The sequence below is a fragment of the Aspergillus undulatus genome (assembly GCF_047715775.1).
Source record: "Aspergillus undulatus strain CBS 261.88 unplaced genomic scaffold BDV17scaffold_5, whole genome shotgun sequence".
NCBI classification, from domain to species: domain Eukaryota; kingdom Fungi; phylum Ascomycota; class Eurotiomycetes; order Eurotiales; family Aspergillaceae; genus Aspergillus; species Aspergillus undulatus.
In genome coordinates, this window is record NW_027396609.1 from 710,426 (window position 1) to 734,306 (window position 23,881).

Here is a 23,881-nt window from a genome sequence, read left to right on the forward strand (position 1 = left end):
GCCCGCGGGCAGTGGGGGTTGTCGCCATCCCCGACGCGAGTCCCATGCAAGAGCAAGCTATTAAATGTCGACGTTGGACTCACATCCGTAAGTGAACGGGATCAATCTCTCATTGACAATTTTCAGAGACGAACATATCAACCATGACCGACTGGAAGGAAAACAACACACATATCCGCATCCTCCGCGACGCCGAGGCCGGCGGGTACGGCGTGCTAGCGGTAATCGCATACAACATTGAGCAAGTGCACGCATTCGTACAAGCTGCAGCAACCGCGCGCTCTCCCCTCATCCTCCAATTCTTCCCATGGGCCATAAAGACATTCGACGGATCACTCATCCAAGCTGCTGCCGACGCAGTAAAACGCACCGACGTCCCAATTTCCATCCACTTAGACCACGCACAATCCGAAGACCTCATTCGGCGGGCGGCAGAACTGCCCTTTGACAGTATTATGGTGGACATGTCACACTACGAGAAGGAGGAGAACCTGAGCAAAACGGCGCAGTTGGTACGACACTGCAATGAGCGGCAGATTGCCACTGAAGCGGAGCCCGGACGGATTGAGGGCGGGGAGGATGGTGTCATGGATACAGCTGGCTTACAAGCCCGCATGACAACCGCAGAGGAAGTTGACGAGTTTATTGCGACCGGAGTTGATACATTGGCTCCTTCATTTGGAAACGTTCATGGTGAATATGGCCCGCGGGGCCCTCAGTTGGATTTCGACAGGTCAGAACTCATCAGCCCAGTGATTCCTAAATCTACCCGGCTAACCATCATCCAGATTTGAGAGCATCCGAGGACAAGTCAACAAAAGGGTCCGAATGGCGGTGCACGGGACGAACGGTTTCCCGCCAGGATTGATACAGAAATGCATTGCTGCCGGTTGCAGCAAGATCAACGTCAACAGGCTTGTCCTGGACGACTATTACGAGCACCTTGCCGCAAGCGCTGGGAAGATGCCTCACACCCAACTGATAGAAGAGGGTATCGAGAAAGTGACTCGACAAACGATAGAATGGATGGAGATATGCGGATCTGCCGGCAGAGTTTAGATCACCCGATAGAGAAAAGAATAGATTAGCGCCGATTCAACAGTATATTTGCGTATGTCACATTCTCATCAGATCTCGGGAATTCGTGGGCCATCCATAGTCCCTTCAGCTCGTCCCCAAAAGAATGAACCGGCCAGCCGGTTCGGCGCCGACACGACTCTAGGAGATCCAAAACGCATTCGCGAGCGCGAGTGTCCTGTGTGAACATTCCAGCTAGTAATGTCAATACGGGGAACATCAGATGTAGATGTATCCACCTACCAATGAATAAACATTGCGAGGATATCAAACTAGACGCATCGTCTTTCAACGTCATGGCGATACCACATATGACCTCCACGCATTGCCGGACTCTTGTCTGGCGCTCGAGATGGTGATCCAACCCCCCGGTGCAGGGTTCGTGCGAGTATATCAAGATATGAGATACGCAATGTAGTTGCACGGCGACAGCTTTACGCAGTCAGTCAACGTAAATCAGCTTCAGCCGAAGGTCCAGACTTACCAAAAGCCGGGGTCCGAATCCATATCGGTCGGAAAGCCGCCGCCGAACTAGGCGCCAACGCAGGGAGAGGAGAAAACTCGACAGTTAAATGACTCCACCACTGGTCGAGCATGCGCCGCAAATGCTTTGCCCTGTCAACTCTAGCTTGAATATGCGTATCCGCGAGTATGCTTTCTTCTCGCGAGCAGTAATTGATGACCTTTGAAAGGACAAACATCGAACGAGCAGCAATCTCAGCGGGTGATAGGTCCGCATATGTCTTTTTTGGGACCCAGAACGTCAGCGTCTTGCGTCTCTCTCGGAACGCTGCCCAGACGTCTTGACAAAGCCACGCCCACCATACGGCTGCTTTGAGGCCGCCCGAGTCCCCGTGGATTACCTGTGAGCGTTGGATGAGGAAGACGCCTTCTAGGTGCCGCTGCCAGTCTTGGCTTGAATCGTCTAGCATTTCGTACGTGGAGATGATGAGTGTGGTGGCAAGGAGTTCTAAGCTGGTTTTGTAGCTTGAATATTGCATGGCCTTTTGGACATAGTGCAGCGTTTGGTAATAATATTGCAGCGCATTCTCACGATGAGGCTGATTGTTCGAGGGTTTTTCTGGGTTGATGGAGAGATGGCGAGAAGAGAGTGCTAGGATGGCATTCAGGAGTCCGGCGTTCCGCATCTTGACAAGATTAAAAACAGTACTATTCACTAGTAGGACGGGGGCATACAGCAAGATGAGGCACAAATGTAGAGAACTTGTTCGTTGGGTCGAAAAGATCTATCCAGGGACTAATTCGCTGGACGAAGTTCTCGAAGAGAGAATACTCCTGCGGAAGAAGCTGGATTGACTCATCTGCTTGCCATAATCTCTCCTCAGATGAGCTTGCAGGGGAATTCATGACATGACCAGCATGCTCCGGTTGTACTGGGGTAGGTGCTGATACATCTGTGTTGAGACCGGGCCGTACGCCGTTATCATCTTCAGTATGTGTTCGATCCACGATTCTAGTGGCACGCTGCAGGGGAGTAGTATGCGATGCGTTCAATTCCTCGAGAAAATCCTGTCCGTAGCCTGCAAAGACACCAGACGTCTGGGAGCATTCTCTAACAGCATCGTTGGCAAGTAGGTCGAACCACCTGACAGTTGCAGCATTCACAGTAGGCCCAGGTGACGCAATAGAGCTCGTCACAGAATGCGGAATGTCAGAAGTGTACTGCGGCGCCGTGAGATCATTACCGAAAGGCGATGTCGAGTGATCAATCGCCACGATGGCTGCTAGCTGATCAAGAGGGTGGAGTGGAGGTTGGCCATGACTAGTGGTCCATGCAAGAAGCGAAGAATCTTGTTCGTTGGGTGGTGAAATGGCAGGAGACTGATCGATGCTTGTTTCTGCTATGGGAGGATTGGGAAGTTGGCTTGTGCTCGTGCTTGGAGATGGCCCGTCAATGATTTCATCGTCAGTTGATCGATTAGCGGATTGTTCGAGGGGCTGTTCAGTGGGCTGCTCGACGGGTTGCTTGAGAGGTTGACCGACAGAATCTCGTGTGCCGGACGATTGGGAGTAGGCACACTGCCGGCTAACTTTGAGGCAAGGACCACAGACTGGCCTGACCTCATCGCATTTTAGATGCCGTTTGCGACATGTTGCACTGTTGCTTTCGTCTTAGCCAAAGGGAGATAGATAACCTGGGGTACAGCGCGAGCGTAAGGAAACGGCAGTGGAGGGTTTTGCGTACCACCCTGTGTTTGTGCGGAGACCGCGACCACGAGATTTCCGACCACGAGATAATCGTACAGGAGTGTCATATGCCATTCCCGTAGAAGATCAATGAGTGGAATAGATGGAGATGGGGAAACTAAGAAGGAAGTCGGGGAAAGAGAAAGAGCTCGGCTTCAGGCAGGACGTTTAATCCTTGGCGTGGGGAAGCGTCTAAGCTTTCTGGGGGCAACAGTCGGACACACATACAGCTTTCTCAGATCATCAGATATAAAGGTAAATAATACAGAATATACAGAAGTCAAGAAGTATGCTGTTAGTTTCAAGGACTCTATTGACATGGACTTGACTCATGACTTTAAAGATGCAAATTACCAAAAAGTCTAGATCCGCTATCTATATGTGTCCTAGGTAGTCAATCTCGATTTAAACGCCGAACCCCATCTAACAACTGCGTGTGTCATCCCCGAAACCAATGCGTTGCATCAAATCTCACGTTTCTCTAGCACAATTGCTATTGCCTGCATGAATGATAGTACTGCTGCCTTGGTTGGGGTATATGCGTCTGTCATCCACCGTCGACCGCCCCGAGAGTGCGCTCATGTATGAGAAATAATCATAAAGTCGTCGATACCTTGCTTGATCATTTGGCGGGCGGTTGCCTGATACAAGCAGAAGGTCCCTTTGACGTTGACTCCCGAGGCTTCGATTGAAGAGGGCCTGTTCGAGCCAGAGATTTGAACATTAGCATGCGATAATGCTCTCAGCACTCTTGTGTCTGAATGTAGAAAGAAAAGGACGCTCATTCCATCCAGATTTTCCCACAGCTTGAAAACTTCCTTCCTTAATCCCGTCAGAGTCCCGGGTTTTGTTGCTTCACCCGCAACCTCGAGGAATTCGTCGTTGCCGCAGAGGGTGTTTCAAGGTGGGAGGGCCATTATCGTGAGAGCGATATTGACAAGCAACAGCCTGGAGAGGGAGGCTGTGGAATTGCGAATGTTCTGAAGGAGGCCTGGAGAAGTGTCGTGGTATCCTATTAGTCCTCACAAGCGGGATGCGGGAGCAACCCTCGTCTCGAGGGGATCCGGACCCCACCCTCTCCAACAGATCATCCCACCACATACCCGGCTCGAGGGCAATACTATGCGCCGTATACTTCGTTGAGGGGATGACATCGTCTTACTCGCCATGCACGCGATGTAGACAATCCACATTATTTATGACCTTGCGGACATAAGTGATTGCGTACCGAGTATAAGTACCTTGACTGTCGGCTATAACTCCTCTACCCCTCTACCCTCAAACATAAGAATTCCCCTCCATACTTCTCCCCTATCCTCCCCTCCGCACCCCGCAAACATGACCGCAAACACAGCAGATGTTCCTCAGACCCAACTCACACTCGCCAACAAGGTGATTGCCAGTAAGCTTCCCAATCTCCTTTCATTTTCCAAGTCCAACATCTAACCGCCAACACCCCAGTCACCGGTGCAAACCGCGGCATAGGCCTGGGCATCGCCGAATCCTGCCTCGTAAACGGCGCATCCCACGTCTACAGCCTCGACATCGGGTCCCCCTCTCCCTCAGAAAACACCGACTTCTTCACCCTCTCAGACCGCTTCCCGGGAAAACTACACGCCCTAACCGCAAACGTCTCCGAGGAAGGAACAATAATCGCGGCCATCGACGCCATCATCGCAGAAGCAGGCGCGCTGCACGGGATGGTCGTGAACGCCGGCCGAACGCACCACAAGGCCGCGCTGGATTTCACAAAGGAGGAGATTGAGACGTTGTTTAGCGTTAATCTCTTCGGGTCGTTCTTTACGGCCCGTGCTGCGGCGAAGGCGTTTATTAAACAGGGGGTTAAGGGGAGTATTGTCTTCACGGCGAGTATGGCTAGTTATCGGCCTAATAAGGTATCTATTTACTTGAAACTGTCTTCATTTCTTCTGGCAGAAGCTAATGGGTTTTTTATGCAGAGAGTCCCCAGCGCCCCATACGGCGCGAGCAAAGCCGGCGTGCGCAACATGACGCACACGCTCGCAATGGAATGGGCGCAGTACGGGATCCGTGTTAACAGTGTTTCTCCAGGCCTTGTGCAGACGGCCATGACGTACTGGGTGCCGCAGCAGCCGGACTGGGAGCAGCAGTTAAAGTACTACGGCGGTATACCGCGGCTTGCGCAGGTGCAGGAGCTTGGTGGCGCGTATGTGTATTTGCTGAGTGATGCGGCGAGTTATACGACTAGTATTGATATTCCGGTTAATGGGGTTATTGGGAGTAAGTTTTTTTCTTGTTGGACTGGATTTGTTAAGTTGTGGGATGGATTTGTGCTGACTGCTTTATAGTTTGTTAGAGAGCTTGTGGAGGGGGGTTGAATATGGGCCCGGATTCTGCCTGTAGGACTAAGTTGGGAGCCGCTTAGAAAGCTTCTTCTACATATGCAGGCCCAGACGAGTCGAGGGGATGAAAATCAGTGAGACCTGAATCAAGAAATGATATTATAGACCCAATATCAATTTATTACCTCACAATATGTACAGCCCTAGGCTTAACTTGAAGCCGACCAGGAGATCCGTGGGAAGAGAAGCTATTTTCCGATTCAAAATCTCAGCATCACCACCCCTCCACAGCCGTAAACCGAACAACTACACCATCCATCGGCGATACAGTTGCACTCCTCTTGACTGTAAGCTTAGCATCCGGATCCTTCAACTTCATTTGAAACCTTCCCACAGTAGCAGCGACCAAGCAAGCCAACTCCGCTTTCGCAAAGCCTTGACCGATACAGCTTCGCGGACCATGGAGGAAAGTCATCAGGGCGTAGTTGTTATTTGCACCCCCGGTATTTGCGCGACCAGGGCCAAGCCACCGCTCTGGGTCGAACTTGTCCGCGTCGGGACCCCAGAGGTCAGGGTGATGGTTTATGACTTCTGGGGAGATGGACAGCGTCGTGCCCTTTGGAAGCAGAGTGCCGGCCAGCATGGTGTCTTTGGTGGTGGACCGGAATGTGATTGGGACAGATGGGTGGAAGCGCAGTACCTCGTTACAGACGGCGTGGAGGTAGGGCAGCGAGTCTAGCTGGGCCGCTGTGATGGGTTGTGGATCTTCGAGGGAAATGGGAGGGAGATTTGAGCGGATTTCCTCGCGCAGGCGGATTTGGACATCTGGGTGCTTGCAGAGGGCGTAGATGGACCATTGCAGTGCCGTCGAGGTCGTTTCGTGTCCGGCTGCGAGGAAGGTCATCATTTGGTCGATGAGCTCTTCGTCGGTGAATGATGCGCTATTCAGAGACACGGAGAGAATATCTTTGCCGGTTTCCGACTCATCTGGGTTGTGCTTGATCCGTTCTCTCTTTTCGTTGATGAGCTGCTGCGCTACCTGTCGGACGTACTCGCTGCCTTCTTTTATTTCCCTATTCCGCTGAACAGGCAGAGCCCCAATGATTTTTGTGTTTCCAAGAACAAAGGCAGCGACAAATAGGAGTTGCAGCCAGAGTGGAGCGTCTTTAAGTATTCGGTGGTACTGGCCAGCGAGCTCGTTATGCGGATCGGCGAGAGACCCAAAGTCTCGATCCATGCCGGCAAGACCTATGATGTCCAGAGTGGCCCGACTTGCCCAGGGCCTTATGGTGACTATATTGTCGTTGATATCTTCGCGAGACTGCAAGTCCTTCTCAATACACTTCACCATCTCTACGCTTTTTGTCCAGAATACCGGATACAGATCCTTAATATGGCGGTAGGAGAAGGCAGGCATGAGATTCTTTCGATGCCTCTGGTAGAGAGTCAATAGAGCATAACAGATGATGGGCTAGAATAAATACAGACCTTATGCTCAAGCCCTTCCGCAAGCAGGACACCATGGTCGCCAGTGATGCGCGCCAGAGATCTTCGCATTTGCTCCGGCTTTATGTAGTCATATACATTCTGAACCAGAAGCTCGCTCAAAGCCTTTGGGGAGGCTACGAGCACTCGCTCCATATTCCCGACCACATAGTACCGTAGTAGTCCCTCGTGAGACACCGACTTGGTCCATTCGAGCATGTCTTCGAAAGGTGTTTGAAGAATATACGTGTTGGCGTTTCCCGTGATCCATGACCGGTTCTAACTGGTCAGCCTTTGCTGAATCTCATCAAGCTGAACAATGGGTGAAGCTCACTGGAGGTACTGGAATGTGCTTGATTGGGGTCAGATATTCTGGATATAGAAAAGAACCGTGAAGTATTCTGAAGGCAGCGAGGGCGACAGAAAGGAAGAAGAATGTAGAGAAGCTGGAGGTTAGGTAGGCATAACCGGTGACGCCCACAAACAACACGTTCCACGGTATGTTAGTCATGTTGAACACCATGTTGTAATTTCGATTCAACCGGTGTCCAGACTCGCGTAAAGATAATAAATCGACGGTAAAGACCACGTGTTTACTGAGCAAATAAACATGAACATGGCTGGAGTATTTATAGATGGAGATGCAGAGCTTAAACGTGATGGGCAAAGCGGATCCGCTCCCAAGATCCCAGGAAAAGAAGAATGGGCGGAGCCATCACCCCGGACAGGGCGAGCCAGGCAGAAGGCATCATCGCGGTGGGAATTGGCCGAGCGCTGATTGGATTTGACTCTGAGGGATTCTGACCCCCGGGAGGATTTTGATCCGACGGGGCAATTTAGCTGGGTATATCCCGTTCGTCGAAAGCATACTCGAAGATTACGTATGTAAGCTGTGCCCATGCTTTTTCTATTCCATTACATAGCTATTTTCTTGCCATACAAAACCCATAAATCACACAGCCTTCCAAAGGCGCTTTCATTTCACAATCGTAATTCGTACCTGCGAAATCACATCTTACAACTTCTCACCAGCGGCCTGCTTCATCTGGCCGTACTTCTTCAGACGGATGGCAGACACGCCGATGAAGCCGGTGGTCTCGGTGGGAGCGAAGTCACCGATCTCGTCCATGCTGGACTCGGACATGTCGTACAGCTTCTCGGTCTCGGAGGAGCGGCCAAGAATGATCATGTTGCCCTTGTAGGCACGGCAACGGACCTTGCCGTTGACCGACTTCTGGGAAGCAGGGATGGACTGCTCAAGGAACTCACGCTCGGGAGAGAAGTAGAGACCGTTGTAAAGGAGCTTGGAGTAGTTGACAGTGATGAACTGATCACGGAGAGCGCGGACTTCACGGTCGAGCACAAGACCCTCAAGGTCACTGTAATCGTAAGTTAGACTGGCCGTTGAATCAAGAACACGGAAACACATACACGTGAGCAGAGCGCAGGCAGGTAAGACCAGGGGTCTCGTAGCAACCGCGAGACTTAATGCCGATAAAACGGTTCTCGACCTGGACTGAATTAGCTTCTGTTTGAACCAGACAGTCAACGAGGACTCACAATGTCAATACGGCCGATACCGTTGCGGCGGGCAATGGCGTTGGCGGTCAGGAAGAGGTCAACAGCGTCGGTGGCTGTCTTCTGCTCGCCGTTCTCGGTGTACTCGAGCTTAACGGGAAGGCCCTTTTCGAAGTGGACGGTGAAGTCTTCAGGTTTGTCGGGAGCGGTGAGCGGGTCGACAGTGAGCTTCCACATGTCGGAGGGAGGGGTGATGTCTGGGTCCTCAAGGATACCAGCTTCGTAGGAGCAGTGGGCCAGGTTCTCATCCATACTCCAGGGCTTGGACTTGGTGGAAGTCACGGGAATGCCCTTCTCAGCGGCGTAGGCAAGGAGATCGTTACGACCGGCGAAGCGCTCGTAGAAGACGGGGTCACGCCAGGGAGCAATGACCTTGATGTCGGGCTGCAGAGCGTAGAAGGCGAGCTCGAAACGGACCTGGTCGTTACCCTTACCGGTGCAACCGTGGGAGACGGCGAAACATCCTTCGCGCTATTGAGACCATCGTTAGTGCGCGATTCAGCGCAGAGAGTGGATGGAGATACTGACCTTAGCGACATCGATCTGGGCGCGGGCAATCACTGGGCGAGCCAGAGAGGTACCCAGGAGGTAGACGTTCTCGTAGATGGCGTTACAAGCGATAGCGGGGAAGCAGAGCTCCTCAACGAATTCCCCTGTATCCGGGTTAATGCCAACTATCCGCGGATTCGCCAATTGTTCGGAGTATACATACGGCGGAGGTCGACAATTTCAGCCTTGACAGCACCAAGCTTGAGAGCCTTTTCCTTGATGGCGTCGAAGTCCTCTAAGGGCGCGGTGTGAGCGCAAGTAGCGGTGGAGGTTAAATCAGGGTATCGCTTTACCTTCCTGGCCAACATTGGCAGCTGAGAATCAATCAGTATTTGAGCAGAGAATAAAACCACCAATTGACAAGAGTACTTACTGAAAGCGACGACCTCGTAGCCCTCGTCAATGAGCCATTTCACTGTGTGTTCTGGATCAGCTGGAGCACGTGGGGAAGAAAGACGGGACCGGAGAAGCTAACAGATGATGCTGGTGTCGAGACCACCGCTGAAGGCGACACAGATCTTTCCTTTGCCCATTTTGTTTGGAGTACTGATAGCAACGTGAATTGGAAACTGGAGAGAGAATTGAGGATGAAGGGGGGAGATATAAAGGTCGGAGGACTGAGTCACCCCAAGGAAAAAGTTTTGGCGGGACGGAGTGGAGGCGCGTCTCCGAGTTCGCTATGATCATTGATCGCTATCAATAATTATCTTAAGGTTAGTTTCTTGGCGCAGATAAGCGCCGATCCTCACTCTATCACCACCATGTGATGCTGCGCTGAGTCTGACACTCAGGCTCTGGCTCGGCTGATTTTCTTCTTTGATGAATATCAAGCGATCATGTTATAGACGCGATACCTGCTCGAAAACTCCAATCGGATTCCAGGTCCTATGGCATGACTCTGGATCAACAAACTATCTCGGGAAAAGCAGTCTACACATCACATGCAGTTATGTATTTTGCGGTAACACGACCTCCGTGAGACTCCTACTGCGCATCCTACGGCCCTCACTCTTGGAACAAGAGACACTGAAAAGATCTTGAATAGATTCTATGACTCTTCTGCCCCGGAAGCCACTCCGGATGTCCGTTTTGTTGTTCCTCCTACCTACCGAGGCTCCCACGGTTGACATCACCATGATTTCTAAGCAGCTTGTCGCATTTAACCCCCCGCTACCCCTCGCAATGTTGCAGTCCAATTGACGGAGTACGATTTTCCTACGAGCTCAATTTTAGCCATGGCCACAAAGCAAGTTCCCGATATCGATAACAAGCCCGCTCCTGGCATATCCTACTTCACCCCCGCCCAGGAGCCCCCCGCCGGAACCGCAGCCGATCCGCAGTCTGATGAAGCTCCCATTCCAAAGCTGTTTCAGCCTCTGAAAGTGAGGGGTCTCACATTGCACAACCGTATCGGGGTTAGTAACTCATCTTGCGATAAGGCCTGGTTTTACGCGTTATTTTTCTGTCCGAAAGGTCGCTGAAGGTCACAGTCGCTAACACGTCGGCCGCTCTGTAGTTGTCTCCGTTATGCCAATACTCCGCGGACGATGGCCATATGACAGCCTGGCATATGGCCCATTTAGGAGGAATTGCTCAGCGCGGACCCGGATTCCTTATGATAGAAGCGACCGCGGTTGAGCCGGAAGGCCGCATCACACCACAAGATCTCGGACTCTGGAAAGACTCGCAGATTAAGCCCATGAAGGACGTGATCGAATTCGCACATAGCCAGAATCAGATCATTGGGGTTCAAATTGCCCATGCAGGCCGAAAAGCCAGCACTGTTGCGCCGTGGTTGTCCTTCGGCGACACTGCAACTGAGAAGGTGGGCGGCTGGCCAGACCGTGTCAAAGGCCCGTCCAACGTCCCTTTCACAAACCGGTTCCCTATTCCTAAAGAAATGACCAGGAAGGATATCGAAGACCTTAAGGTATCGTGGGTTGCTGCAGTCAAACGGGCTGTTAGCGCTGGCGCCGACTTCATCGAGATTCATAATGCACACGGCTATCTCCTCAGCTCTTTCTTGTCTCCCGCTGTCAACACCCGAACCGACGAATATGGCGGCAGCTTCGAGAATCGCATCCGACTCAGCCTGGAAATTGCGAAGCTGACCAGAGAAGCTGTTCCAGACCACCTGCCCGTCTTTTTGCGAGTGTCGGCCACTGACTGGCTGGAGGAGGCCCAACCTGGCCAACCGAGCTGGAAGCCTGAGGACACTGTCAAATTCGCAGAAGCTCTGGCAGAGAGCGGTCATATTGATGTTCTCGACGTTAGCAGCGGTGGTACTCATGCCGCCCAGAAAGTAAAGGCCGGTCCTGGATTCCAAGCACCGTTCGCCGTCGCTGTGAAGAAAGCAGTAGGCGATAAGTTGCTCGTAGGCACTGTTGGAATGATCGACAGCGCCAAACTAGCGAACTCATTGGTTGAGGAACAGGGACTGGACCTTACCTTGATTGGCCGTGGCTTCCAGAAGAATCCAGGGCTGGTCTGGACCTTCGCTGAGGAGTTGGGGGTAGAAATCGGTATGGCAAACCAGATTCGCTGGGGCTTTGCATCTCGCGGTGGAGGACCGTACCTCAGAAAGAGGTCAGGAAAGATCTAAGATCAAACATACGACTACAAATTAGATACTCGACAGAATCATTGGACAGATAGCCTGTGGCGCTAAACGAACATATAAATGATCATAGTGTTGATTGTCATGATTAAGCTGTGTTGAACATACAAATCCATTCTAACATGAAACCGGCTCGTTGAACGCTAACGCCACGCAATGGCTCAAGCAAAGAATATAAAATTACAGATGGTGTTGAATAGTCGAGAAAGTGCGTCCGTAAAGGCCTAAGGCAGGAGGGAATTAGCGCTTTGACCCCTAGCCTCACCGAACACAGAACTCACCCTCCCACGTCTCCAATGCCGCTTTCTCCGCGTCCCAACCCCACAAGAACTCTTGCGTCTGCCTATCTGACCATTTATCCGGGTTCGACCCTCCCTTCAGCGAAGCTCGGAACTGTTTGTCCCGTGCCTCTTGCTCCGGCCCGTCTGGGAGATGCAAAGTGATCCGGTTCAGTGAGCCAGACTGTTGGACTGTCTCTGCGCGCTCTTTGCGAGACTTCTCGTATGCTTGCAATGCCAGAGGAATCTCACGCTTTGAAGAGATCTCAGAAAGAACTATACCCAATGCTGCGGCGTCCTCCACGGCTTGAGCAGCACCTTGGGCGACGTACGGCCTGGTGGAAGAACAGTTAGTTCAGAATCGTTGCTATGCATCGATAATGAAGCGCTTACAGCATGGGGTGGCAGGCATCACCGATCATCGCCACAGAGTTCTTGATCCATGTCTTCAGCGGCGGGTGAAGGCACAGCTTCCACTCCAGCACCTCCTCATCAGGAACCAAATCGATTAACTTATTGACAATCGGATCCCATCCTTCATAATCATCAATCATCCTCTGCTTTGATCCCCTCGTGGTCCAGGACTCCTCAATTCCGTGTCGATCGGGATGAAGAAGAACAATGTTGAACAGTTCATAGTTTCGGACAGGATAAGCGATCAAATGGCGCCCTGGACCGAGCCACCGTGTGGCCTCAGGAGATACCACCAGCTTCTTGAGCTCCGGATCTTGCTCCATCACACTCCTGGGGAGCATGATTCGGTAGGCTGCGTCTCCAGTTGCCATCGGTTGAGACGCATCTTCACCTAGTAGCTGGCCACGGATCACCGACTTGATTCCGTCAGCTGCAATGATAATATCGGCCTTGACAGTGCCACCATTGGCCAGTGTCACTGATGTTGCATCGAAATTGACGCCTGCTACATGTGAATTGGTACGCAACTCCACGTTCGGCAGTTCCAACGCCTTCTCAATCAGTGCATTGTGAAGATCTGCCCGATGAATGACAACTTGCTGGCCATATGCCTTGTTCACAGGGTTAGTGCCGAGAAGACTTCCATCTTGCCATCGTCGTACGTGGATCTTCTCTAGTGCAACATCGTTGGCATGTATTAATGGGGATACGCCCCAGCCTTGGTTTCGTCAGAGCATGTCCTGTGCTGTAGACATTCAACTACTCACGGTCAAACAGCTTCAACATATTCGGAGAAACTTGAATACCAGCACCAACTTCCATGAGCTGTTTGAACACTATCAGTGACTCTGGCCTCGTGCATTGACGAGCTTTACGTACCTTCGGGGCTGACTCCAAGATCGTGATGCGATGTCCTCGCAAGCCCAAAGTTAGGGCTGCAGCCATGCCACCAATCCCTGAATCCGTCAGTCGTGATGCAACAACACGCACTCAAATAGGTTAACATACCCGCACTATTTTTCAAGTTAGCTCACGGAAATCCTCGATACGAGCTGGATCTGCGAACTTACCCAACGACGACGACCTCTAAGGGCGTCTTGGCCTGTTTAATCTGCATGGTGATGAATCAACCTAATGGTTACTGCCACTCCTTCAAATTGGGAGACGTGTGAAGAGAAGCAAAAATTGAGCAGGACTGCTGGCCGGCGATGCCGAACTCTGGATGCCTGCTGTAACAACCCCTCGCAACGACTATAGCTTGCCGCCGGATGAAACGGGGTAGAAGTAAGACACTAACAAACAGCAAGATCAACCTCAAGAATGAGGAGAGAAAGCTTGATTATTATATCCCGGTTCCGGACTTCACCACTTTCCGGTAATTACGGCAGAGACCAACAGTCCACGAAGTCTCCACTTCATCTACACAAAAAAGAAAAGCTGACGCTCAATAATTGCCTAGAAATGCAGGATGGTAATATTCACACAATCGAAAGAAGCAATTACCGACACCAGCGCAATATGCTACGAGCAGCACGTCATTAACCCCATTCTCCAGATGGGGCAAGCCCATATACTCCGGAGAAGTAAAACCTGCCCGACCGTTGAAATTGATTTCGCTACTCAATCTTTGGTCCAAGCGGGCGGCCGAAATCGCCTCTCGGGGCAGACGGTTCTCATCGAATCACCTTTTCGCAATGGCGGACCCAAGGGCTCGGTGTGGAGGGCGGAGGCAGCCCGTTTCGGCTTTTTCAATCATCTCCATTTGCCGAGCACAGCGTTCTCAGCCCCAGATGCAGAGCCCGGGGCTCCGTCATGCCACTGCCCACCTAAACCTGCCCCATCGGATGCTCCTTTTTGATGATGACGACCATCAGAGACGGCTAAGATTTGGCATCCTTGCGGCAACGCTTAGGATGCCCATTCCCGAGCGATGAAGCCAAAGGTCTACAGGTAATAGTTTCCCTTCCGCTTAGCCGTGCATATGTAGTTATAGGTGGAGTAGATATGGTGATATGAACCCTGTCTACGCCCAACAGCCGACGTCTCAAGAGTACAACGAACTGACCGGCACACTCAATAGATAACTTTTTTTTCATTCAACTCAATGGTGTTTGCTCGAGACTTAAAGAGCGACGCAACCGCTAGAGCAACAAATCCAGCTCAACAAGTGTGAGATTGATCCCTCTCTGGGACCCCGCAGGGTTCTTCCTCTCAGTTATTTTTTCTCCGCTTCTTCCGACTTCCAGCACCCCACTCACATGCAGCTCGTCCACATACCTTTGAGCTTTTCCTCCCCGAAGCGCAGATGAACCGGGGCACCGGCACCCAGGGCGGGAGCCACGCCTTATACATAGGTGCAGATCTGCATCTTCAACTGCCAAGGTCAAGTATTGACTGCTTTCGAAGCAGAGCTTTTACGCTTCGGCAGTTAGCTGCCGGGCGACTGCCAGCATAAAGGTCCTGCTAGTTTAATCGAACTCGGCACTTCAAGACCGTGCCCCACGACTGACTGGACGGGCCCGACTTGATCTACACATATACTCTTACAGAGTCCTATGGTTTCTATCTAGTAGGATAGAGATTGTATGACTACTAGGACTTGAAATTGCATAAGTTGAGCACAGCCGAGGCTTTTTAATGCCCAAGGTCACCTAAGCTCTTTCACCCAAGCAGACAGTTTCTTCCGCGTGGCATGTCCGCCGGCGACGGTGACAAAATATCGCCCTTGATAGTTCCTCTTTTCATGAAATCCATGCCATTTAAAAAACACCCTCATCTGTCTTCAATCATCGAATAGCGGACGTCCTATCAGAAAAGCATCTAGCAACAGTCATGGGAGATAACGGCAGTCAAAGAAGTTTCCTCAATCATTCTTACCCAACCCAACCCCGGCCAGTATCGCTCAAACCATCGCCCTTGGAATTCCCATACTGTGACACATCATATTTATCAAAACCTCACAAACCACCAGCCGCGAGGTCATACAAGACTAGCCGCTCAGCCTCAGCACTCTCACCCTGCCGTACGAAGCCGTGACACTGAGACACCATGGCCACAGATCTATTATTGTCAAGGAATTGCCGGATGCTCCCTTAGTGCTGTTGTAAACTCGCAGGGTGGTGCAACCTACCATTTGAAGCATTTAGACCAGGTCACTCGGCCTGTTTCGTTTGAACACCTACATTCGGCTAGGCAGCGCACGAAATTCGCAAGGAAGTATATAGCCCGGCCATCCCGGGATCGCACTAGCTCTTGAATTATATGCGCAAGGATGGGAACATGTAACTCTAGCATACGGGGAGACCTCCTAATACCTACCAGTGGACTCTCCTCTGCCCCCGGCAGAGTAGGCCCATGTCCCGAACGGTCAACAATTAGCCATCGTCCGACCCGGAATCAAAGCATGGTTGGTCGGGTCTTGCCTGTTTCCTGGGCCTTCAGACAGGCCGGAGCGCTGAATAATTTCTGGGAGCAACGATGAGGGCAACCGAATAGTATATGCATTCATGTAGTACTTTGCAGTATGTTGTATATAAACGAGATGACCATGTACAGCCATCAATCTATGATGCTTGATGTTGATGCTTCAAGGAGTGTAGTAAGGTATCGTCAATTCCAACGCCGGGTAAAGTAAAGAACGCCTGCGAACGACTGTAAATGCTAGGTAGATAAGAGAGACATAGGAACATGAAAACATGAACATGAAGGGCGTGGATGAAACAGACAACGGTAAATGCTGCGCAAAGTAAAGGAAGAAGTCGTAAGAAAAGGCGATAATCGCGTCTGGCTGCATGTGATGGCAGCTTGTCTGTCGAACTGAAGTAATGGGTGGCGTAGAATCGAAGTCGTAAAATTGAGATCATAAATCAAGGTCGTGGTGTCGAGGTCATGTAAATGCATGCAAGGTCGTTAATGAGTCGAATATGTAGTGGTCGAGATTATATTTACAATTTCTGAGATCGGGAGGTCGAATCGATCAAGCAGTGAACAACAAGCGCAGGCGACTAGATCGCTTCTTCTTGTCCTTGGGCTTCTTCTCGTAGTAGTCGGAGTACCGGGATTCAGTCACCGAAGGAGCCTTGGAAGAGGCCTTGGATGGAGCGCGGGATGGGGCCATTGAAGGGGCTTTTGTTGGTGTGCGAGTTGGCGCCCTAGTCGGGGCTTTCGACGGGGGTGCCTTGCTTCGCTTGGTGAAGACGGATTCGGCTCTCGTGTCCGCCTTGGTCGGAGCGCGGGATCGCGGAGCGTGAGAGCGGGAACGGTGGGACCGACGGGAAGACGCACGGGACACATCATCGTCGTCGAACCTGAAGCGGGGGTCCCGTTCGAGGCGGGCAGTGGTTATGTCAATGCCGGACATCGCGGCAGCCCTTGGGGTAATGAATTCGCCGTCGACTGAGGTTGCGACGCTATGCGCCTCTGCGTCTGCCACGCCTCGTCGCCACATTTCCACGGAGCTGAGACAGTCGGTATTGAATTCGATCATCTCGTCCATCTGGCCTGGACTTTGAGGTTGCTCAGGTGGTAGTTGCTTCGTAATGCTAGGTTGACCCATCTGCTTGACGATCTTGTAACCACCGAACATGACGATCGTCGCTGTGAGTCCAACGCCAGCGGCAATGAGGAACTGCGGACTAACGAGCAGGGCCCAGACGGCGGGCGATGCGGACTTCAACATAGCGAGCGCGGATGGTGCCATCTTGCCAGCGACTTTGCTGATCTCTGCTAGTGTGAGCGCTACGGCCGCCATAGCATCGGGGTTCTTTTGAAGATGGCTGATAGTAGCTGTCGCGGTGTGTTGCACACAGTTGGCTTCCTCCAACAACCATTGAGCCCGGCCAACAAGGCCTTTGAGTTCGGGATCGTCGAGCGTTTGGAGTTGCTGATCATGTCGAGAGGACCTGACCATGGCGTCAGGGTGATACTCGCCGTAGGCTAGGTCCATATCCACATGGGCATCAGACTTGGAGCGGGCAGTCAGGGGACGGCCTTCGGGTTCTCGCATCGCAATATCATGATGAGTGTGACGTCGAACCATGTCTCCTGGAGGCCCGTAATAAGATTCTGCACGAGGCGCCGAAGAATGTAGGTCCTGTTCATAGACCGATCTACCACGGGAGCGGTCATAGTGAGATCTGCGACTTGAGTGGTGATGGCGCGAACGGCTTTGCCGAGAGGAAGCGACTGACGGGGAGTCATCGATGGTATAATTCTGAAGCGCTCTTAATGCCTGCTGCTCGGCAATCTTCGCGTTCCGCTCAGAAGCGACTTGAGCTTTGCGCTCGCGGTAGGCATTTTTGGCATGGCTGAAGACACCAAACAGGTGTTTGCTCTGTCGTACAAAAGATGTTAGCATCAAGATTGCTTGCTGAGGAAAGAAGAGCACCGAATACTCACTGTGCTGACAACTTTTCCGGACTTGTCAATGACCGCAATCGTCTCGCCCAGAGGCATGTTTGATAGGACACTCTCGCGCGGCGAGGTACTGCAGTGAGCAACTGGCCGCTCTCAGAATTCTGAACCGACCGAATGGCGATCAAATGGCGAAAAGCATTGATAAGTGATCGGCGATAATAGGGACCTCGCTCAGGAGGACGAGCGGTGAAAGATTCGGCGGGCTAGATTGATGGACCCGATGGTATATTAAGACTAAATGCGGCCCAGGTGGAGATTTGGCCGCGATCCTCTTTTGTATCTACCCGCGTTTCGGTCTGGGCCGTGGTTTATTGCAGTTCCTGCAAGGCTGACTGGGTTTGCTCAGTGCCGAGAAGGCGAGTTCTATTCAACGGGGTCTCCTCGAAAGCTGGTGCCTGGAGACAAAGTTCACACTTCAGCTGAGGTTGGTGGTGTTATAAGAGTTGAGCAAGGCGAATGACGACAGTTTAACAACGCATATGCACAATGACAATCGCGCCTCGAGGCGTTTCCATTAAAGTAGATGATATAGATAAGGAGGTGTAAAAAATAGATTTGCGGTCGAGGGGGCTGGGAGATTTAATGTGAGGAGCCGGCGCCTAAAGCGACGAACAGGAGAAAAGGCAGCACAGAGAGGGGGTGACTGGTTGGGTGCCGACGTCGCGAGCAGCAAGGCAACAAAACCGTGCTCAGACTGGCGAACGAAGCATCCGAATGGTTGTCAGTTCCATAGCCGATCCGTGGGGATCAAGGTGTGAGGTGGCTCCCTTCAGAACGATCGCTCGAGTGAAGCAGTATTGCCAGATTGGCTGGGGGATTCTGGGGCCGCTTAGTTCGCTCGTTAGGTCCTGAGGTTGGGTACTCATCACATTCGTGTCTATCCCAAGGCATATTAAAGCCGATGCCTGATGGACCTTTGATGTCGGCTCTCTGGGATGGCACCGCTTGGCTGTTCGGTGAATCATGGAAGGATCATGACGATGATGAGTCCAATCTTGCGTTCTTCCATGTTTCCAGTCTAAATGGCGGTGGGAGACGTCCTGTGATTGGCTGATAAAGGAGGCACTCCTGTGGCTGGTGCGCAATCGCCTGGAGAGTCACATGATTACCGTACAGTACAGCCATCATTACGCCTCTCTGCGCAGTATATAGCTGAGGACTTTATATTATAAAGACGTGAGTCAGAGCTGTCAGGGCCAGCGCGATGTCAGGTACGTGTTTGCCGTTTGCATCGGGGAGCCCGGCTGCGCTTCCGAATTTCCGGTTGTGAAAGAGCGAGAGAGATGGGATCCCAGCATGCGGAGCAAACGGAGCAAGTTACACATACGATCAGCCCAGAGTTGGTCTTTGTTCCTCTTGGCCTGGTGGTTCCTGCGGATGCCTTGTAGATAGACAACAGTATTTAGGTGTCCAGGTCCCAAATGCAGGTGGCTGTTATCCCATGACCAGCAATGATAGGGGAACGCCACATCCCACGCTCCCTATACATATCAGCCCAACGCTCAAGCACTGCCGAGTTTTCCGCTGCCCGGTGAGGCCGTGAGAATCTTTGTCATCATATTGTCGCCTCGTTCCTTTCAATGAGCCACAGCCGAAGGATTCAACAGCCATGGCACAACCCGGGTCAGACGCCCTGTTAACCCGTCTGTTATGGGAACCCAGGTTAGTTGCGCGCTCTCGTCCGACAAATCGCCGTAGAACCAAGAACATATGATTTCAGTGAACAAGAGACAATAATTGACATAGAGCAGGAGCAGCAGCAGTTGGAAGCATCCCAACCGAGCAGGTGAGTGAGAGCTTCTGAAGTTGAAGAAGTGAAGAAACTCTAGACACGATGGTATTATTGCACCGCCACAGCCTTTCCTCAACGCTCATTCTTTTCCCCGGCCAATTTTTCCATGCCATCACCGTCAAGAGAGATCACGACATTCAAGCACAGGCATTGGGATGATCTCTGTTTGTATTTATATAATCCAATAATCCTGCTGCGAATCATCCCCTAAAAAGAAAAGAAGATACATGTCACGTGAACCTTCTTGCTGTGTCAATCTGCCGACCTCTTCTTTGCTCTTTCCTCTGAACTCCCTTGAAACTGCATAATAATCGTGTCCAAGAACAAGAAAAGGACCTAGGCTGAGATTGATATGGACCATACAGGACTCGCCGAGTCCGACAGTCCGTCGGACATCGATGAGCAGACCAAGGTGTGGGAGTCCGACCCTCGGACCGTGAGAGCGCAGCTTGCCCAAACCGACGGTGTCAACGACCCAACTTCACAGAGTGAGAGCGGAATTGGCCACCGAGTACAAGCAAGTCGGTCTGTCCTGGCTTTGGTGGTTGATGAGGATTGTGTTTTTGCTGGCCTTCAAGGGGGGGACATTGTAGTACGTGGCTGACTCACTCTATATCAAATCTCCATATACTAGGTAAACTAATGCTTGACAGGCCTGGTCCCTCGAGAACTACGATCTCGTTCTGTCTGTTCGTGCTCATCAGGAAAGTGTGCTGGATTTATATCTCTCGGAAGAGGGAGATCTTCTCTTCTCCAGTGGGGGTGATTCCGTCGTCAACGTACCGACCCTTTGATCCTATTACTTCCTTTCTCGGTCAACGTTGACGAGTGTAGGTCTGGTCTACACGGACCTTTGAGCGACTCTACTCAATTCATTCTCACCACGATGTTGGTGATCTCTTCGCCGTGGCGTACTCGCCAAGCTTGAAGACCGTTTACTGTGGCGCTCAAAACACTAGCGTTCAGGTGAGCAGCGAGCACAATTAGTTACCAAAGTCAGTGCGCCTGACCCCCCGCAGTGGTGCAATCTCTCTCAAACGGGTGCAGCTTCTACGCAACAATCTGCTGCCCAACTATCTAAGCGAACACATCGCTTCTTTGACTCGAAAGGCCCTGATGGCACTCGCGCTCCCCGGGCCGACGGCCAGTCTGTAGCCGAAGGCGGCCAAGTACTGACTTTCAAGCGCGACCATCACAATCTGTTCGCTCATCATGGGTATGTATACACCATGTCTCTTGTTCGAGGACTGCTCGAATCGTCGTCCAATGACGAAGTCCTTTTGACTGGAGCCGGTGACGGAGTTGTAAAACTCTGGCGTTTAGAGCAAGATAAACCTGACACTGCGCCCACCTTGATGGCAAAGTTGCAGAACACCGATCCTGTGCTCTCCGTGGCTGTTGAGGGTTCATTCCTCTACTGCGGTCTGTCAGGAGGTGCTCTAAACATTTGGAACCTGGATTCGCATCAGCTTGTGAAACGAATCGCCGCACACACAGGCGACTTATGGGCAGTCGATATCATTTATGGTATGGCTGTCTGTGGTGATTCGAATGGAATGGTCAAGGTAGGATTAACTCTTGAAAGACAGACTTCTTCGCTAACCACTAGCGATTAGAAATTCAACTCGCGATTTGAGGAGGCTGGCAGCTGGCCCGCTCATGAAGGTACTATGCTAGCTTCTGCCGCTGGTAAATGGAAGGATCGGTACATCTACGCCACAGGAGGAAACGACAATACTGTCGGAATATGGGATTTGACGGACATTTCTCGGGCCGCGAGCAATAAGCCTCCTATCAACAACGGTAGGCGCATCGGCCTGTTTGGTGAGCTTCGAGCTAATCTATGATTAGATGAGATGGTGAGCTGCCTTGCGAAATTGGTAGCCTTCAAAACGATATCTTCCAGCCCGAAATTTGCGGGTGAATGCAACCAGGGCGCAGCTTTTCTTCGCCGGCACTGTATCTACCTCGGGGCCAAGACGAAGCTTCTAACCACCGGAGAAGATACAAACCCAATTGTTTTTGCTCGCTTCAACGCAACATCACCCGAACCAGTCGATAAGACTGTCTTGTTCTATGGGCATTACGATGTTGTCGGCGCGGATGCCAACCGACAAAAGTGGAAGACAGACCCATACCAGCTGACCTCTATGGATGGCTTCTTGTACGGCCGTGGTGTATCCGACAACAAGGGACCTATCCTCGCCGCTTTGTATGCAGCAGCAGATCTAGCGCGACAGAAAACCCTTCGATGCAACGTTGTCTTTCTCATTGAAGGAGAAGAAGAGTCCGGGTCCCAGGGCTTTCACGAGACAGTTCGCAAACATAAACAGCAGATTGGGCCCGTCGATTGGATTCTCCTAGCAAACAGTTACTGGCTCGACGACTATAACCCATGTCTCACTTACGGTCAGCGCGGAGTTGTCCACGCTAATTTGATCGTCACTAGCGACCACCCAGACCTACACAGTGGTATTGATGGCAGTTCGCTTCTCGATGAACCATTGAAGGATTTGACAATGTTACTTGGTACATTGGTTGGACCCAAAGGCAAAATCAATCTACCCGGATTTCAGCAACCCGTACTACCCGTTGCCGATGCAGAGAGGGAACGATACGGTGCGATCGCGGAGATCCTCCTTCCACGGCACCCTCAAATCAAGGACGCCGATGCGCTAATTGACTCGCTCATGCATCGGTGGCGAGAGCCTTCTCTCACAATCCACTCAGTTGAAGTCCCCGGCAGCAGCAAGAGCGCCACTACCACAATTTCGCGCAAAGCAAAAGCCAGTCTCTCAATCCGTCTCGTACCAAACCAAGTAGCCGACGATATCGCTGCCGCCTTAACCCTGTATGCGCAAGAGCGCTTCGATGAATTGGAATCGCAAAACGAGCTCACTGTCGAAATCACAGGGACATCCGATCCCTGGCTCGGCGACCCTGACAACGAGATTTTTGAAACCCTCTCCGAGGCCATCACGGCAGCCTGGACACCAAACCAACAAAACCTGAAGCACCAGTACCCGCTCCCGCGACGCACGATTGCACAGCATCAGCGCGACAGCGACCACTCGCGCGCAACCAGCCCACGAGGAGCAAAGGATACGCTCAAGCCCACCAGCGTCCTCCGGCGTCAAGACTCAGAAGACAGCCTCGCCTCACACATTGACCGCATCATCATGTCCACGACAACTTCTAAAACGACCACGCGCCATCGCTCCTCGCTCAGCACGACCGTGCCGACCTCGTCTACATTAACAGGGCAGTCGAACAAGCGCGCTGCAGACTCAACCACCTCCTCCCCACCACCGGAGCCTGCTCCAACAACGAAGTCTTCGGAACATGCCCCAGGATCAGGCTCAGGTACAGCCGCCCCCTCGGAAGCAGCCCCATCCCGCGACGCAAAAGCTAGCAGCGGTATCCGTCCAATCTACATCCGTGAAGGCGGCTCCATCCCCACCATCCGCTTCCTAGAGAAAGAGTTCTCAGCACCGGCAGCGAATCTACCCTGTGGGCAGGCAAGCGATAATGCGCACTTGTACAATGAACGGCTCCGCGTGGAGAATCTGTATAAAAGTCGGGAAATCTTTAGTTTTGTGTTTTCGCGGTTACCGGAGAAGACGTGATGTGATTTGTTGCCGGAAAAGAAGGAAAAGAAGGAAAATGCATCCTTTGGGGTTTTGGTTTACTGACTGACTACTGTAACAAGTGGAGTGTTAGATTCGGTGATATACAACGTATTTTGGATCTCTACATCAGTGGTACCTATTCATACGCCGTATACCCGTTTCTGATTCGGGTCTAAGCACGTAGTATTGATACTGGCCGACCTTGTTATTGAAGAAAGGCAAGAGCTCAATGGCGAGGTGCAACCGTTCCATTGCCCGACCGAAGAGGAAAGGAGCATTCTGCAAAGGGCCGATCGTTCCTTCCTCGTAAACTACGATTGACCTGACGGACAAGGCACGATGGCGCTCTGGACAGACAGATAGGGAAAGTGCGATGCAGGGCTCACCCAGAAGGTATCATACACGGAAGGTGCGTAGAGCTGAACAATCTTGATACCAGGTAGCAATACTTATGTGGCGTTGAGGTTGCTGGCCAACGCATTTATATATTTAGTGCCTCGACAAATCAAAATGCATGA

General features: G+C 51.8%; 10 protein-coding genes across 10 annotated transcripts; 4 read left to right on the forward strand and 6 right to left on the reverse strand.

The window, feature by feature from the left end:
* Positions 1-13: 13 nt before the first annotated feature.
* Positions 14-1,284, forward strand: BDV17DRAFT_176325 (class II fructose-bisphosphate aldolase). Its single transcript, XM_073754866.1, has 2 exons — positions 14-733; positions 789-1,284. The coding sequence occupies exons 1-2, from the start codon at positions 144-146 to the stop codon at positions 1,057-1,059; spliced, it is 861 nt and encodes a 286-aa protein (XP_073619666.1). The 5' UTR covers positions 14-143; the 3' UTR covers positions 1,060-1,284.
* Positions 1,085-3,360, reverse strand: BDV17DRAFT_279525 (Zn(II)2Cys6 transcription factor; the record flags this gene model as incomplete). Its single annotated transcript, XM_073759732.1, has 5 exons — positions 1,085-1,272; positions 1,321-1,509; positions 1,562-2,225; positions 2,275-3,196; positions 3,284-3,360. The coding sequence occupies 5 exons, from the start codon at positions 3,358-3,360 to the stop codon at positions 1,085-1,087; spliced, it is 2,040 nt and encodes a 679-aa protein (XP_073619667.1).
* Positions 3,361-3,588: 228 nt separating this feature from the next.
* BDV17DRAFT_253893 (uncharacterized protein) lies at positions 3,589-4,253 on the reverse strand. Its single transcript, XM_073756704.1, has one exon. The coding sequence runs from the start codon at positions 4,068-4,070 to the stop codon at positions 3,864-3,866; it is 207 nt and encodes a 68-aa protein (XP_073619668.1). The 5' UTR covers positions 4,071-4,253; the 3' UTR covers positions 3,589-3,863.
* Positions 4,254-4,491: 238 nt separating this feature from the next.
* Positions 4,492-5,725, forward strand: BDV17DRAFT_253894 (uncharacterized protein). The gene is made up of 4 exons (XM_073756705.1): positions 4,492-4,687; positions 4,747-5,180; positions 5,244-5,544; positions 5,613-5,725. The coding sequence occupies exons 1-4, from the start codon at positions 4,624-4,626 to the stop codon at positions 5,618-5,620; spliced, it is 807 nt and encodes a 268-aa protein (XP_073619669.1). The 5' UTR covers positions 4,492-4,623; the 3' UTR covers positions 5,621-5,725.
* Positions 5,726-5,831: 106 nt separating this feature from the next.
* On the reverse strand, positions 5,832-7,806 carry BDV17DRAFT_253895 (cytochrome P450). The gene is made up of 3 exons (XM_073756706.1): positions 7,426-7,806; positions 7,095-7,370; positions 5,832-7,041 (listed from the first exon to the last, which is right to left on the reverse strand). The coding sequence occupies exons 1-3, from the start codon at positions 7,612-7,614 to the stop codon at positions 5,881-5,883; spliced, it is 1,626 nt and encodes a 541-aa protein (XP_073619670.1). The 5' UTR covers positions 7,615-7,806; the 3' UTR covers positions 5,832-5,880.
* A 105-nt stretch (positions 7,807-7,911) lies between these two features.
* On the reverse strand, positions 7,912-10,084 carry BDV17DRAFT_253900 (argininosuccinate synthase). Its single transcript, XM_073756707.1, has 8 exons — positions 9,694-10,084; positions 9,592-9,633; positions 9,512-9,532; positions 9,382-9,453; positions 9,198-9,322; positions 8,652-9,140; positions 8,523-8,602; positions 7,912-8,470 (listed from the first exon to the last, which is right to left on the reverse strand). The coding sequence occupies exons 1-8, from the start codon at positions 9,749-9,751 to the stop codon at positions 8,107-8,109; spliced, it is 1,251 nt and encodes a 416-aa protein (XP_073619671.1). The 5' UTR covers positions 9,752-10,084; the 3' UTR covers positions 7,912-8,106.
* Positions 10,085-10,146: 62 nt separating this feature from the next.
* BDV17DRAFT_176553 (NADH:flavin oxidoreductase/NADH oxidase) lies at positions 10,147-11,872 on the forward strand. Its single transcript, XM_073754871.1, has 3 exons — positions 10,147-10,300; positions 10,368-10,633; positions 10,735-11,872. Exons 2-3 carry the CDS (start codon positions 10,454-10,456, stop codon positions 11,818-11,820), a joined length of 1,266 nt encoding a protein of 421 aa, XP_073619672.1. The 5' UTR covers positions 10,147-10,300; positions 10,368-10,453; the 3' UTR covers positions 11,821-11,872.
* A 143-nt stretch (positions 11,873-12,015) lies between these two features.
* Positions 12,016-13,644, reverse strand: BDV17DRAFT_287766 (putative salicylate hydroxylase; the record flags this gene model as incomplete). The annotated part of the gene is made up of 7 exons (XM_073761238.1): positions 12,016-12,059; positions 12,117-12,448; positions 12,507-13,245; positions 13,295-13,352; positions 13,407-13,483; positions 13,518-13,540; positions 13,598-13,644. The coding sequence occupies 7 exons, from the start codon at positions 13,642-13,644 to the stop codon at positions 12,016-12,018; spliced, it is 1,320 nt and encodes a 439-aa protein (XP_073619673.1).
* A 2,767-nt stretch (positions 13,645-16,411) lies between these two features.
* On the reverse strand, positions 16,412-18,447 carry BDV17DRAFT_176453 (uncharacterized protein). Its single transcript, XM_073754870.1, has 2 exons — positions 17,925-18,447; positions 16,412-17,859 (listed from the first exon to the last, which is right to left on the reverse strand). Exons 1-2 carry the CDS (start codon positions 17,979-17,981, stop codon positions 16,504-16,506), a joined length of 1,413 nt encoding a protein of 470 aa, XP_073619674.1. The 5' UTR covers positions 17,982-18,447; the 3' UTR covers positions 16,412-16,503.
* A 1,417-nt stretch (positions 18,448-19,864) lies between these two features.
* Positions 19,865-23,880, forward strand: BDV17DRAFT_176400 (glutamine amidotransferase subunit DUG2). Its single transcript, XM_073754868.1, has 6 exons — positions 19,865-20,326; positions 20,388-20,513; positions 20,569-20,700; positions 20,754-21,299; positions 21,351-21,537; positions 21,586-23,880. Exons 1-6 carry the CDS (start codon positions 20,087-20,089, stop codon positions 23,358-23,360), a joined length of 3,006 nt encoding a protein of 1,001 aa, XP_073619675.1. The 5' UTR covers positions 19,865-20,086; the 3' UTR covers positions 23,361-23,880.
* Position 23,881: the final 1 nt, after the last annotated feature.

Excerpts from the sequence above, each read along its gene's own strand:
- BDV17DRAFT_176325 (XM_073754866.1), top strand. The coding sequence starts at position 144 with ATGACCGACTGGAAGGAAAACAACACACATATCCGCATCCTCCGCGAC. Across the intron at positions 734-788 it reads CCTCAGTTGGATTTCGACAG|ATTTGAGAGCATCCGAGGAC; the intron begins GTCAGAACTCAT and ends ACCATCATCCAG.
- BDV17DRAFT_253893 (XM_073756704.1), bottom strand. The coding sequence starts at position 4,070 with ATGAGCGTCCTTTTCTTTCTACATTCAGACACAAGAGTGCTGAGAGCA.
- BDV17DRAFT_253894 (XM_073756705.1), top strand. The coding sequence starts at position 4,624 with ATGACCGCAAACACAGCAGATGTTCCTCAGACCCAACTCACACTCGCC. Across the intron at positions 4,688-4,746 it reads CGCCAACAAGGTGATTGCCA|TCACCGGTGCAAACCGCGGC; the intron begins GTAAGCTTCCCA and ends CCAACACCCCAG. Across the intron at positions 5,181-5,243 it reads CTAGTTATCGGCCTAATAAG|AGAGTCCCCAGCGCCCCATA; the intron begins GTATCTATTTAC and ends TTTTTTATGCAG.
- BDV17DRAFT_253895 (XM_073756706.1), bottom strand. The coding sequence starts at position 7,614 with ATGGTGTTCAACATGACTAACATACCGTGGAACGTGTTGTTTGTGGGC. Across the intron at positions 7,371-7,425 it reads AGCACATTCCAGTACCTCCA|AACCGGTCATGGATCACGGG; the intron begins GTGAGCTTCACC and ends CTGACCAGTTAG. Across the intron at positions 7,042-7,094 it reads CGGAAGGGCTTGAGCATAAG|AGGCATCGAAAGAATCTCAT; the intron begins GTCTGTATTTAT and ends ACTCTCTACCAG.
- BDV17DRAFT_253900 (XM_073756707.1), bottom strand. The coding sequence starts at position 9,751 with ATGGGCAAAGGAAAGATCTGTGTCGCCTTCAGCGGTGGTCTCGACACC. Across the intron at positions 9,454-9,511 it reads TGCCAATGTTGGCCAGGAAG|AGGACTTCGACGCCATCAAG; the intron begins GTAAAGCGATAC and ends CCGCGCCCTTAG. Across the intron at positions 8,603-8,651 it reads GTATCGGCCGTATTGACATT|GTCGAGAACCGTTTTATCGG; the intron begins GTGAGTCCTCGT and ends AATTCAGTCCAG.
- BDV17DRAFT_176553 (XM_073754871.1), top strand. The coding sequence starts at position 10,454 with ATGGCCACAAAGCAAGTTCCCGATATCGATAACAAGCCCGCTCCTGGC. Across the intron at positions 10,634-10,734 it reads CATTGCACAACCGTATCGGG|TTGTCTCCGTTATGCCAATA; the intron begins GTTAGTAACTCA and ends GCCGCTCTGTAG.
- BDV17DRAFT_176453 (XM_073754870.1), bottom strand. The coding sequence starts at position 17,981 with ATGCCTCTGGGCGAGACGATTGCGGTCATTGACAAGTCCGGAAAAGTT. Across the intron at positions 17,860-17,924 it reads CCGGAAAAGTTGTCAGCACA|AGCAAACACCTGTTTGGTGT; the intron begins GTGAGTATTCGG and ends TTTGTACGACAG.
- BDV17DRAFT_176400 (XM_073754868.1), top strand. The coding sequence starts at position 20,087 with ATGGACCATACAGGACTCGCCGAGTCCGACAGTCCGTCGGACATCGAT. Across the intron at positions 20,514-20,568 it reads GGGGTGATTCCGTCGTCAAC|GTCTGGTCTACACGGACCTT; the intron begins GTACCGACCCTT and ends TGACGAGTGTAG. Across the intron at positions 21,300-21,350 it reads ATTCGAATGGAATGGTCAAG|AAATTCAACTCGCGATTTGA; the intron begins GTAGGATTAACT and ends ACTAGCGATTAG.